The 14,630-nt window shown below is 37.7% G+C and overlaps 1 protein-coding gene across 6 annotated transcripts in view; it reads left to right on the top strand.

Annotated features, from left to right (window-relative positions):
- stxbp5.S (syntaxin binding protein 5 (tomosyn) S homeolog) overlaps window positions 1-14,630 on the top strand; it is a 204,470-nt gene that overhangs the window by 103,274 nt on the left and 86,566 nt on the right. For all 6 annotated transcript variants that reach the window (XM_041564434.1, XM_041564433.1, XM_041564432.1 and 3 more), the window contains exon 5: window positions 10,039-10,173. In XM_041564434.1, coding sequence (XP_041420368.1) covers window positions 10,039-10,173 — 135 coding nt within the window. The remainder of the gene's footprint in view (window positions 1-10,038; window positions 10,174-14,630) is intronic.

Raw genomic sequence — 14,630 nt, 5'->3', positions numbered from 1 at the left:
GTTTGTTGCATTAAAAAAAAAAGTATAAATGCAATATATGTATTTTTTTCATGCATGCATTTGAAAAAAACGCAGGAAAAAATGTATGTGTGTAAGAGTCCTTAGGAAGATGTCCAAAGGGTTGTGCTTGGAAACCCATCAGAAAGCTTTTGTTACCTGTATACACATATTGCATGAAGTGTACATATAACATATTTCCGATTAACTGAAATTTAGTACAGTAATGATTCCCCTGTATGCATGGGTTCAAATTCTCAAATCACTGCTTGCATGTCCTTTATGGAGACACATGAATATGGCCTTTTGGCCTTGAATAGCCCTAATAGCTTTATTTTATAGTTGATGAATTGATTGCACTATAATTGTGCTTTCTAAGGGTAGGACTCCACGAACGATTTTTTTTTTTTTTATAAATCTGTTTTTATTGATTTTTGAAAAGGAGAAAAAGAAAAAGAAAACAAAAAGAACGGTATACAACAGCACAGTCAATACAGAGATAGAGCACCAGGAACAATACAGAAAATAGCATCAGTCAGATAGCCATGCACAAATGCAGAATGACTCTACATCAACAATCTCAGGAGACCAGACTGTAATGAGCAGCATATCGAGTCTCGCTCGCCACAGGTACATGGTTACGCATGGTGATGGCCACAAAAGCATAAACAAAGGAATTGTAAATAACTCAGGAGACGATGGAGCTGTTCAATCTTCGCATTATCATGGCTACGCAAAACAACATATAGCCTGGGGTGCTAGAAATTTGACCATAGAGTGCCGATGTATCCGGTTTTGGAGTCAGTACGCAGAGGGTACAGTAAGAAAGAGGGGAGAAAAGAGAGAGGGGGGGAAGGGGGTCTGGGTACAGGAAGGTAAAGGGAAGGTAAGGGGGGGAAAAGGAAGGGGAAAAAGAGAAGAAGATAACAGAAATGGCATACCGGCCTGGGGATATCCAAAGTCGTAAATGGCGTGGTCGAGCTCAAGTCCACTGATCACTGATTGGAACCTGCTAGGGGTGGATAAAGATCCAATATAAGCATGATAACGACGCTACTAGTCAGGATGGGCCACATGGGCAGGTACTGCTGGAACCCCTCGCCTCCCCAGGGAACTCAAGAAAGAGAAAATAGAGAGTTATAGATAAAATAACAGGTCGAATCTCACACGGTGCACAATTGGACATAAGAATCTGAATTGGTAAATGCAATCCAGTGATACCATTTAGCCATGAAATTCTGGAAATCACTAGCAGTTTCAGTCTTCAGCTCCTCGAATTTATGTATCTCTTTGATCTTAAGCAACCAATCTTTCACGGACGGACTGTCTGTCTCCATTTAAGGGGAATTAATGCCTTGGCGGCGTCTAGCATTATGGGAACAAGAGACTTCTTGTATGTCTTTAGTGGCAGTGAGGTGTCATGTAAGAGGACGGCCAAAGGGTTATCAAGGATTTCTATATCTGTAACAGTTTTGATAGTGTTGCGTATTGAGGTCCAAAAAGAGTTGATTATAGGGCAATCCCAAAAAATATGCGTCAGGGTACCGAGATGTTCCATACATCTCCAGCATGTAGGGGAGACTGCCTTGTAGATCTTGCTCAACTTGGTAGGGTAACGGTACCACTTAGTTAGTAATTTATAGTTAAGTTCTTGGAGTTTAGCGCATTTAGAGGATTGGTGTACCAATAGAGTAATTTTTGCCCATTGGGCGTCCGAGACAGGCATGGTCACATCTCGTTGCCACTTGTCTTTTAGGATAGAGAGTGGGGTCGGTTTGAGGTCTATAATGTGTTTGTATATCCGAGAAATCGCACGGCTTGGTGGGTTTTCCAGGGACCAAATATGTTCCATGGGAGTGAGAGTAGGTCTATCTTTATGAGGTGGAAATGTTGCCTGTAGAAAGTGCCTGATTTGCCGATACTTAAATCTATCTAGGTCAGTCGGCGTGATATTAGGCAATCGTTCGTCCAGGTTTTTCAAATTGCCATGATGGTAAAAACAATCAGCTCCTGCGTGAAAGAGAATGTCCCAATCCCTGTAGCTATCTAAATTCAGGCCTGGTGTGAAGGCAGGATTGCCAAGAACCGGAGATAAAGGGGAGGGAGAGTTAATCCATTTGCGTGATTTAGCTAGGTTGTCCCAGGTGTCTAACTTGTATTTAAGTTTAGCATCTGTTCTATCTCTATACATTCTGTTAGCTGGAGATAACCAGGGAGCCGCCCACAAAGGGGTTACCAGGGATTCCTGCTCTATCTGTATCCACAATTTGGTCTTCCCATAAAAGGCCCAGTCTAGGCATCTGTTTATAATTGTGGCTTGATGGTATATCTGCCAATCTGGAAGACTTAAACCACCCTGTGTTTTAGATGCTGTTAGTGTTGACCTTGCCAATCTCGGGTTTTTATCCGCCCAAATGAACTGTTTCGTGAGAGTATGCAGTGTTTGTAAGGTCCCCTTGGGAGGGGGGTATGGGATGGCCTGTGAAACATATAGGAAGCGGGGGAGAATGTTCATTTTAAGGGAATTAACGCGGCCAAACCACGATAACGTTTTAGTTGTCTAATCCCTTAAGTCCGTCTTAATGGAATTTAAGAGATCACTATAATTTCTAATGACAATTTGTTTCACATCCGGAAATATTTTTATGCCAAGGTAGGTGAAGCATGTAGTGGATGTCCTGATCGGAAAAGAAGTAGTAGCAGCTGAAAACTCCTCCCGGGGAATAGAGACATTTTGAGCGACAGATTTAGTCAGATTAATTTTAAAATTACTAACCGAATTAAATTTATGCAATTCCGCCACTAAGTTTGGAAGCGAGATCCTGGGGTTCCGCAAAAAGAAAAGCAGATCGTCTGCGTATGCAGCGATCTTGTGTTCCACAGAACCAATTGTGACTCCATTAATGTTTGGGTCCTTCCTAACCCTGTTGAGAAAGCTCTCGAGCGAGAGAATGAAAAGGAGGGGGGAGAGTGGGCAGCCTTGACGAGTCCCGTTATGTATTCTAAATGATTGCGAGTATTCTCCATTAACCCTAAGTTTAGCAGATGGATTGGTATATAAGGTAGTTATCCACGATAGCATTCTAGGTCCTAAGTTTATGTGTTGTAGGGTGGCTCGTAAAAATGTCCAGTCTACCCTGTCGAAAGCCTTCTCGGCGTGGATAAGAGCATAACAGGGATGGTGCGGCTTTTACAGTAATGGATGATACTAAAGAGTCTGTTCGTGTTGTCCCTAGCCTCTCTGTGCGGAACGAAACCTACCTGTTCCGGTGAGATCAGGGAGGTCAGGACTTGATTTAACCTGGTGGCTAGTACCTTCGCATATAACTTGGTATCGACATTTAGTAGGGAAATGGGACGGAAACTGCCAGGATCTGTGGGGTCTTTACCTTTTTTATGAATTAAGGTTATATGTGCCGCTAGGGCTTCTGAGGGGATCGTATTAGTGGCTGTGATGGAGTTAGTAGCGGCAACCAAGTACGGTAGGAGGCAGTGACTCAGTTCCTTATAGTATGATATTGAAAAGCCATCGGGCCCTGGGGCCTTACCGGCTTTGGTAGTCTTAATGGCTGCAGTAAACTCGTCTATAGTCAAGGGGGAATCTAGGGTCTTTCGAATATCGTCAGATAATCTCGGGAGATCGGAGTCCACAATATAGTCAGCGCATTTAGTCAAAGTATCAAGAGGTTTGTTTTATGTAGTAGTTGGGGGATGAAGCTGATAAAGTTTAGTATAATATTGACGAAAAACTTCTGCTATGTCCGTGGAGGTGTGCACTGTTTTCCCATCCAATGTTCGAATTTTAGGAATATAGTTTCGTAACTGCTTTTTCTTTAATGCGGCAGCTAAAAGACGGCCACATTTGTTGCCGTGTTCGAAATAGAGTTTTTTATGAATTTCAACGGCTCTAGTCATGTACGCCGAATATGTGTCCCTGAGATCTTTCCTAGCTTGTGTCAGTTCGGCAAGTATGTGTGTGAATTTGGAGTATTTATGTTGCGCCTCGAGAGATCGAATTCTAGTTATCATCTGTTGTATTTTAGTGTTGCCTTCTCTCTTTTTGCGTGCTCCCAACTGTATCAGTTTCCCTCTAATGACACATTTGTGAGCCAACCATAAAGTCCATGGGTCAGTCTGTTCTAGGTTATTTTCTTGAAAATAATTCTGAAGCTTTTGAGTGAGGTCCCTCTTCGCAGTTTCCTCTCGGAGAAGGGAATCGTTTAATCTCCAGGAGAAGACTCTACGAGTGGGGACCCGTCGTGAAAGAGTGCACGTAATGGGGGCGTGGTCCGACCAAGTTATACTGTCTATTGTAGCGTCTTTGAGAAGATTGATATCTGCATGACGTATGAAAATGTAATCCAGTCTACTATAGGTATCATGCGGATGGGAGTAAAAAGTATAGTCGCGTACAGAGGGTTGCGTGAGGCGCCAGGTGTCCACTAAAGTGAGGGATCTAAGCTGTTGTTTAAAAACTTCAATTTTCCTGTGTGGTATGCTAGATCGTGCGGTAGAGGAATCCAGTAATGGTCCACAAACGATTTTGTTGCAATCCGTCATGCTGCGACAAAACGCATGCGACTTGTCGCATGCAACAAAATAAGGTAAGAGAATTGTCGCATGGTGTTGCAGCGTTTATCCGACGCGACTGTCGGATGCAGACGCAGCGTCTGCATCCGACAGTCTTATCGTGTTGGATCAACGCTGCGACACCATGCAACAATTATATCTTTTACCTTATTCTTGACGCATGAGTCAGATCGCGACAAAATCGTTTGTGGAGTCCTACCATAACTCACTTTTGTTCACACCTTAAAGGAATGGTTCAGTATAAAAAGAAAAACTGGGTAAATAGGCTGTTTAAAATAAAAAAATTTTTTAATATAGTTAGTTAGCCAAATATGTAATGTATAAAGGCTGGAGTGACTGGATGTCTAACATAATAGCCAGAACACTACTTCCTGCTTTGTAGCTCTCTTGGCTTCCACTGGTTATCAGGCAGTAACCAATCAGTGACCAATCATCTGTTTAGCCAGTTTTTATTTTTACACTGAACTGTTCCTTTAAAGCGGTGGTTCACCTTTAAGTTAACTTTTAATATGTTATAGAATGGCTTATTCTAAGAAAATTTGCATTTGGTCTTCATTATTTATTTTTTTATCGTTTTTTTAATCATTTGCATTCTTCTTAAAACTCTTCCCTGCTTTCAAATGGGGGTCACTGCCCCTATCTAAAAAACAAATGCTCTGTAAGGCTACAAATGCATCTCTGTTGCTACTTTTTATTCCTCGTCTTTCTAATCAGGCCTCTCCTATTCATATTCCAGTCTCCTATTCAAATCAGGGTATGGTTGCTAGGGTTATTTGGACCCTAGCAACCCGATTGCAAACTGGTGAGCTGCTGAATAAAAAGCTAAATAACTCACCAACCACAAATAATAAAACATGAAAACCAATTGCAAATTGTCTCAGAAAATCACTTGCTACATCATACTAAAAGTTAATTTAAAGGTAAACAACCCCTTTAAGAGTGCTGAAAGAAAAAGAGGTGAACCCTGGAATTTTTGCTATGGCATGCTTGACTTTTCTGACCATTTATTTGCTATACTGATTTTAAACTAGTTCCAACAGGTTGCTAAAGTATGAAAGACAGTCCATTATTTCGATTTTGGGTCCAAACGAAAAAAATATGATTATATGAAATTTGGCTAGAAACTTTGTAATTTCAGCAAGCTGGTGCACCAGCTGGGTGCTTGAGCTGTACAGTGCTGCCAGCGGTCGGGCAGGGTAATTGCTCAATACATTAATAAGTTGTGCTTTAGAGAATTTCCCTTAGTTACAATATATCCTATAAAGTCTCACGTTCAGCTAAATGAAATATGAAAGGGCATCCATTAAAAAGGGCATCCAGTAAAAATACTGATCACTCGTATATATATGGTCCAGTTGCTTTTCTACAGACTCTTCACTTATAGGTTCTCTACTTATAGATGTGGGCTTGATTGGCTGTGCTTGGGGTGTAGGGGTTTGTTTTTAAACATGCAGTTTTCCGAACTGACAGAATAGAGCTCAATGTGAACTCTACATTGGTTATAACAGATTTACAATCATTATATGAATTGCTTATCATTGTTCAGCTCATGGCTTGGTTCATATTGACCTACTTGCAGCAAGTCGATGCAGATATTGACTATGGTCCTTTGATGCCAGCAGTCCCTATATGGCACCTGTTAATGTGTAATGCATCACTGCACCTTAAAACATCTTTTATCTGAGGATTTTACAAGGCAAATACTGTATTTGTTGCAAATGTGTTTTTCATGGCTTAAATTGCTTTTGATTCACGTAGATTCTATGCAGTGCGACTCCTGTCCTTTTAGAAGAACAGAGATGAAACAAGCACATCAGGAAGCATGAATCATTCCTTCAAGGCAATTTTTCAGTGTCCTTGAAATATAATATTACATTGAAGCCAAGGTACAGATGCTCATTGTGAGAGTTCCTGTGTGTGAAAACACTATAATCTGCTAAACAGGCTTCTGTTTTCTTTCACTCTCAGAGGTAATGGCTTCGTGTCCCATGAGTCACTCTTTGCATTGATTTGCATATAACACTTTTTTTTAAATCTGTTTCACACGGCTGTCTAGGAAATTAATTAGCTCCATTGTGGATCTGCACACCCTCACTCTTCCATAGAATGCAGACATATTCTTGATATATGAAGCAAATACACATTTCTGTGTGCTTACTCTTAAAGGGGTAACCTGACAGGGGTAGTCTTTAGACTGAAACCAAATCATAGATTATGGGCTGCTTTGGTTCCAAAATCTACTTGAAAAACGGACAAGTAGTATATTGTATAGGCGGCAAAGTGGCTGTTTCAATGGTTGTATCAATGCTCAAAATTTTTTTTAACCGCAATTCTGTTTTTTTCAGGCTAAAAATGGTGAATTTCATTTATGTTCACAAAAACTTGCATTTTTGTAATTTTTTTAAGCACAAAAAACTTGAGCCTTTAGGTCTGTGGTTTTTGGACCCAAATTTTTGTAGCCCTAAAACGTTGTCATCTAAAGGCTAGCGAGGTCAGTGGAAGCTGTTTTAGGCACAGTTTTTTCAATATTTTGGAATTCTTTGAATTTATAGACAATTTTATTCATTTTTTAAGTCATTTTTTTAATATTTTTTTTAACAAATAAGCAAGCATTCTACGTTTTTAAAATTGTGAATTTATTTGAAGAAAAAGTGACTAAAATTACACACATTAAAATTTTGTTATATAGGCCCCTAAATCTTATTCAGTTTAAATTGGTAAGATTATAATTCTCTAGGGGAAATCATGATAGACAATACTTATTTACAGTTAAAGGCAACTACCTCATAACAGATTTAAAGCTGCCATGTTTAGGGGTCGATTTCTCAGAGGTTGAGACAAAATATGCTGTAAGATCCCAACTAAAAAATTATGTTTTGCTGTAGTTTGAGGGTTTTGTTTTATTTATAAAGTTTTTTTTTTTTGCTGCTAGTGTTTTTTCAACTAAAATATTTGTGAATTCAAACCTGTTGGGATCCATTCAAATATACCTTCATGGACACATATTCATGATTCAACATTTTTAGAAACACTGCACTTGGTAATGTTTGACTGTAATAGTAACATACCCAGAGAAAACAGAGACAAATGTACGTTAATTAAGGCCTTTTTGCCTTTAAGGGGACCCGTCGCCCAAAAAAATTAATTCAAATCCTATTTTATCATGTTAGTCCAGCAAAATGAATTTTAATTACACTGTATAAATTATTTGAATCTGGTTTCCATCAGTCTGGAAACTCATAATTATAGAAAGCAGGCTGGAGCCATTTTGTGGACACTGTTATTAAGACAAGCCTTGCATCAACTCAGAATCTTGTTTGTGCACCAGAATGGGGAACCTGATGTCCACCCCCATACACTGGCTACACAATTAAATGGTATAGAAAGGGGGGGTAAAGAAAGGGGGATGTGGGGAGAGCAGTGACATCTAGGAAGTGGTTAATGGAAAGTGAAAGTAATTGCTTGCCCCGCCTCTATGCAGCTATGAATGCTTTAATAAAAGGAAACATTTGGATTTCATGTTTAATTTGAAAAGGACTTTTAATATACAGCTTTTTATGACTGGATGACAGGTCCACTTTAATTAATATTTGTTCTAACCACAAAACATCCAGTTTCACTCATGCTCAAAAAAGGCTTGGAATTGGGAATAACATGATGCCAACAATGAAGACAAGCAAGTTGGAAAATTAAGGGGGTTATTTATTAAAGTCCAAATGTCAAAAACTCAAAAAAATGTAGGTTTTTAAACTATAAAATCGAAATTTTTAATGGAAAAAAACTCAAATTATTTGAGATTTATTACACCTCGTTGATGGAGTTAGTCAGAAACCAAAAATCCAGCATCTCAGACCTGCAGAGGTTGTATATAAGTCAATGGGAGAGGTCCCTATCCTATTTAGAAGTTTTTGTGGTCTGCGCTGGAATTAGCCCAAAAATCCAACTATTTCTGACTTTTTGGGCAAAAATCCGGGAAATTCGGCCTTCTTGGGAAGAAGACAGAAAAAAATCGAGTGATTTGGGAAAAAAATCCAGAAAAACAGTATTCTAGGTTTTACCTAGAATTTATTTTTCCCCTGATCCGATTAAATTGTGCTTTTTTAATAAATAAGGTCAAATCGTCGATTCTAGTTTCCTCAAACTTTTTTACATAAAATTTATTAGAAAAATGAGATTACATTTTTGAAAGATAAGGCCCTAACTGTAATGAATGGAATATTAGTCATCATTTCCATGATACATTCTGTAAATATAACAGGAAAATTTGATTGTAAGCTCTATGGAGCAGCATTTCAAGGTGGTTAAAAGATTATTGGGCAGCCCAGTTGGACAGTGGTTAGTACTGCTGCCTTATAGCATAGAGCCAGAGTAAGTTTGTATGTACTTCCAATGCTAACACGCTGTTACTCCAGGTACTCCAAACACATATAGCAAGGTTAACTGTCCTAATAAAATTAACCCTACTGTACGTGAACATGATAGGTTTCCTTAGACTGTAAGCTCCACTGGGGCAGGGACTGAGATGAAGAATGTATAATCTTTGTAAAGTGCTACAGTATATCTCTTGGTGAATCTGGTCACATTTAGGAGAACAAATGAATGGAGGGCACACCAATCAAGTTAAGGTTTAAAGGGTTAAGGAGGTGCAATAATAAATACACAACCACTCCCATAAACTTCCATGAATCTGGCCACATTACAAGGATAAATATGATTATGTGAAGCGTGGTCATAATAGATAAAATGTATTTATCTGTGTGCAAAGTATTTAAACCGTTTTAATTTGCTTATTTTTAGGTTATAAGCAATAAAAGGTGATGCACCTTAATTAACGGTTTATTTGGTGCATGTTAAAATGGTGAATTTCATTTATGTTCGCAAATCATAGGTCTCTGTATTAATAGTGTTATAAAACTTACATTGCAATAATACTATGTGAGTACATATATCTTGAAGAAAAGTTTAATACATTTGAACAGTGGTTCCAGCAAATGATCCTACCTTGGCAAACTGATGAGAATTTTTAATTGTTTTATGCATGTATTTGTAATTCAGAGATAATAATACTGTATGGCCTTTAAAATATTGCTTGGTATAGGATTTATGGTGCAAATATTGAGGCTGCTGACCTGTCTATCCCTCTTAGATTTCAGGCTTTTTCTGCACCTCCAATCTCCCAAAGCCTATTCTAATGATCTGCAGCTTTTGTTTCATAATCAAGAACGCAGAACGCCTAAAGATATGCATTCAGATTATACCTAACAAAGTATTCTTATACAATTTATTCTTAATTGATTTTGCGTTTTTGTAGTTTATGAATGCAGTACTTGTATTACGGTGTCAAAACAAAATATCTAAAAAAAATCAACATTGTCACCATCTTTCTTTTTGTGTTTCTCTTTTTATTTTGCTGATCAAAACTAACTTTTTGTTCCTTTCCTTTTGATTCAGGATAACATTTTGCCACCTGCCTTTCCAGAGCAAATGGCTCTACGTGGGAACAGAACGAGGCAATATTCATATTGTCAACGTGGAGTCGTTCTCTCTCTCAGGCTACGTCATCATGTGGAATAAAGCCATTGAACTGTGAGTGTTACGTAGTCCGTGACATTAATGAGAATCTTTGTGTCAGGGTTGCATATTTTGCCCAGAGCAGCCCTCTGGAGATAATGGCACGTATCCCAGTTCAAAATGCTTAAACTTCCTCTAATTGGTTGCAGAGAAGCTGATGCCGCACTAGATTATTAGTTTATAAAAGTCACTTCTTGCTCTGAGAGCTAATTACTTTTTGCAGTTTGAATGCTAGCTGACTAGAGATCTGAATAGATAGAAATCACAGAGGCACAGAATTATATGGCACAACATAGTTTTTAGGCTACTGTAAAATTCTTAGCTCCGTGTTTTTTTTTTAGGTTTTCATTTCTGCATTCTCCTTCCAGCCTCGCATTTTCAGAAATGACTCTTGGTTATAGTCTCAGGATTTATAGGCTTTTCTATTTTAGGCAGCTAATGATATACTGTAAGAGGACTTTGCATAATGCAATAAAATTGTGTGGAGGTTTAGTGTTAAGAGACAATGGCTGAAATAGTGTCCAGCTGGTTTAGAAGGAAAACAAACACTAGAGAGATGTATTTACCAATAAATGTCTGTAGTTTCTCTACTGAAATAGGGCCAGAAGACCTGCTTTTATTATACGAGGTGTTTATACATGAAGGCATTTATTTATTAAAGCCCAAATGCTTTTTTACCAGTAGAATTCAATTTTTAGTGGGAAAAAAAAAATGTATTATACCCTGAACATGCAAAAAGCCCAAACCTGAAAATACTACATCTTCTACTTGTCGAGGTCTGAAAATTTTGGACGTTTCCGCAGATTTCACAAAAAAAAAATCGAATTTTACAGATGTTAAATCCGAAAAATTCCGATTTTTCGTGCAACAATTCGTGGTTTAAAGTTTGGTTGGACTTTTTTATTTAAAACATGAGGAAAATTTGTATAAATAACCCCCAAAAAGTATTCGAAAACAATATGTGAGCATGCAACAATTTTGCTAGCTGTCCTTTGCAAACCATTTTTTCTGTGATCTAAACACCAAAGGAATAAAATACTTTATCTATGTAAAATATATATATAGACGTTTAGCCACTCAGAAGATAGACAAGTCCCTTTTATTTATCTTCAGGCAGTTTGTTTCAGATGAGAATAAAATAAGAAGGAAGGTCTCATTGAGGGCAGTGTTAATTAGGGAGCTTTCCTTCTATTTTTCTACTGAATATGTAACCAAACTATTTTATTCTAGTGCATTTCAAGCCAAAAATAAATGCATGATCACTGTAGGTTTCAAACTCTTATAATTGGAAATTATAATTTGTTTATTAATGTTTGAACAGGATCAGCTTTAATATATTAATTGTTTAGTTGAATTTCAAACTGACCAATATACCGTATATACTATAAGCCGACCCGAGTATAAGCCGAGGTACCTAATTTTACCTACAAAAACTGGGAAAACGTATTAACTCTAGTATAAGCCTAGACACAACTACAGCCCTGTCTCCCAGCAGCGCACATTCTGCCAAAGCGACCCCCCAGCGATCAACCGGACTTCTTTGCAAAGTTGATGGTGACAGAGAATTGCCAAACGGATTACTGTGTGCATTGTCCCACTACCATGTGCAGAGGGTGCTGTGTGATATTGCCATCACTGTTAATCCTTCATATAACCAACAGAGGGTGCTGTGTGATATTGCAGTCACTGTTATTCTTTAATATAACCAACAGAGGGCGCTGTGTGATATTGCAGTCACTGTTATTCTTTAATATAACCAACAAAGGGCGCTGTGTGATATTGCAGTCACTGTTATTCTTTCATATAACCAACAGAGGGCGCACTGTTATTCTTTCATATAACCAACAGAGGGTGCTGTGTGATATTGCAGTCACTGTTATTCTTTCATATAACCAACAGATGGCGCTGTGTGATATTGCAGTCACTGTTATTTTTTCATATAACCAACAGATGGCGCTGTGTGATATTGCAGTCACTGTTATTCTTTCATATAACCAACAGAGGGCGCACTGTTATTCTTTCATATAACCAACAGAGGGCATTGTGGGATATTGCAGTCTCTCCCCAAGTGAACTGTTGGTATAGGAATGATTAAAAGTGACTGCAATCTCAACTACTGCCCGCTGACCCGAGTATAAGCCGAGGTAGTCTTTTTCAGCACATTTTGGATGCTGAAAAACTCGGCTTATACTCGAGTATATACGGTAACAAAAAAAGCACAATTGTACAAATGTGTTTACTAGCTTTACATTATCCTTATGTGTGTTACAGGTATGAGGTCTGTTATCCAGAATCCTTAGGACAGGGGTGTTTTCACATAAGGAATCTTTCCATAATTTTGATCACCAGACCTTAAGTCTGCTAAAAATAATTTAAACATTAAATAAATCCAATAGGTTTGGTTTGCCAACAATATGGATTCACGCAGCTTAGTTACCATCATGTACAAGGTACTGTTTTATTATTAGGAAGAAAGAATAATTTTAAAAAATTTGAATTATTCGCTTAAATGGGACTCTGTGGGAAATGGCCTTCCCTTTCAAAGCTTTCCAGATAACATATTCCATATCTGTACTAAGCAATATGTGCATCAGTGCAAAAAAAAAAAAAAGTATACATTCTTTACAACAGGTAGGCCTTAAGCTAAGACAGTCATGGATCACAATGAATCACAATGATGAGGGATCTAGGGTTAAAGAAACAGTAACACCAAAAAATTAAAGTGTCCTAAAGTAGTGAAAATATAATGTACTGTTGTGCTGTACTGGTACAACTGGTGTTTGCTTCAGAAACTCTATAATAGTTTATATAAATAAACTGCTGTGTTGTCATGGGAACAGCCATTCAAAGCTGAAAAAGGAGAAAATGCACACATAGTTACATAGTTAAAATATTCTAACCACTGGATGGCATTGTTTCTTTATTATCTGTATGCAGCTTCCTAATGAAAGTAATCGGCTCCTGCCATATGAATAAACACGATACACATCAGATGTATGCTGTAGCATACAATGGGATTCTTCAGAACTTATCTGTTATCTACTATGTGTACTGTGCTTCCATTGCTACACAGCAGCATGTTTATATGAACTATAATTGTGTTTCTGAAGCAAACACGCCAGTTTTGCCAGTGCAGGGCAGCAGTACATTATATTGTCTTTCCTTTAAAACACTTTTATTTTTTGGTGTTACTGTTCCTTTAAGGAAGTCATTCCCTGTTCACATTATTGCATATCTGTTTATTTTTCACTTATAAACAGTGCAAATAGGGTCACAGTGGGTACTGATATAATTAAATCAAATGAAAATATCACCCAGAATTACTGAAAATGACACCAAAGGATTCATTTTGATATTACAGTTTTTATTAAACATAAAAGGCGTGCTTATTAGTTTCCCTTTCAATCAATAATATCATTTTCATCTGCAAGAAAAGTATAAATACAATACGGTATGGACTGTGCAAATACCAAATACAGAGAGGCTAAGACTGTATACTTACCAATGAAGTATTGAGAAAGCAGACTCTTCTAAAAAAAAAAAAAAAGTAAAGTAAAATATTCTAACCACTGGATGGCATTGTTTCTTTATTATCCGTATGCAGCTTCCTAATGAAAGTAATCGGCTCCTGCCATATGAATAAACACTAGTTTTTTTTTTATCAAAATATCTGAGTATTTTCTAAAAATGATCCAACCAAATCTGCACAGGTTTTTTTCCCTTATCAATGCATTTTTCTGAAAATTTCCTATGCAGGAAAAAACATGAAAAACACAAATTGTTCGAATTTTTGGGATTTTACACCAAAAATTTTTATTTTTTGTTCGGATTTGTCCATGAAAACCACTAAATCTTCGGATTATTGCACGAAACCCATCGCAGATCATAATATCAACGGGACTACAGTAGTGAAGTCACAGCATCATCCTTTATTGGAATCCAGGCTCAGATCTCGAACAAACAACGTTTCAGGCCTGCGTGGCCCTTTTTTCAAGTGGGGACTTCTCCAATTGACTTCTACATGAACTCGGCAGGTCTGAGTTGGAGTACTTTTTTATTCAGAATTTTTACACCCTTGAGGTATAATAAATTCCGAAAAATTCCACAAAAAAAAAATCAGATTTTATAGTAAAAAAACCCTCTATTTTTTAAAATTTTTGGCATTCAGACTTTAATAAATAACCCCCTAACATACTTGTAAATAAAGGCACATATGCAGAATCAGTTATTCCGCTGTACCGTGGCTGTTTTAGATTATGCTTTGCTGAACATTTTTAGAAAAAGTAATTGCATGTCCTGCAGAGTATAATTTCTCTTAACAAGGCACAAGGAAAGCACAAACCACTTTGCTTGGATGGGAGCAGCAGCATGGAGCCATTTAAACTCTACCCTGCCTTTTATGCAACCAAAGCAGAGACATCCCCTACTGGTAGATATAAAGCAAATAGTTACATTAATAAATGACATTCATT

The sequence above is a fragment of the Xenopus laevis genome, chromosome 5S (genome assembly GCF_017654675.1).
Source record: "Xenopus laevis strain J_2021 chromosome 5S, Xenopus_laevis_v10.1, whole genome shotgun sequence".
NCBI lineage: Eukaryota > Metazoa > Chordata > Amphibia > Anura > Pipidae > Xenopus > Xenopus laevis.
Note: the sequence above shows the minus strand (reverse complement) of the source record. Positions and strands in the feature narration are given on the sequence as shown.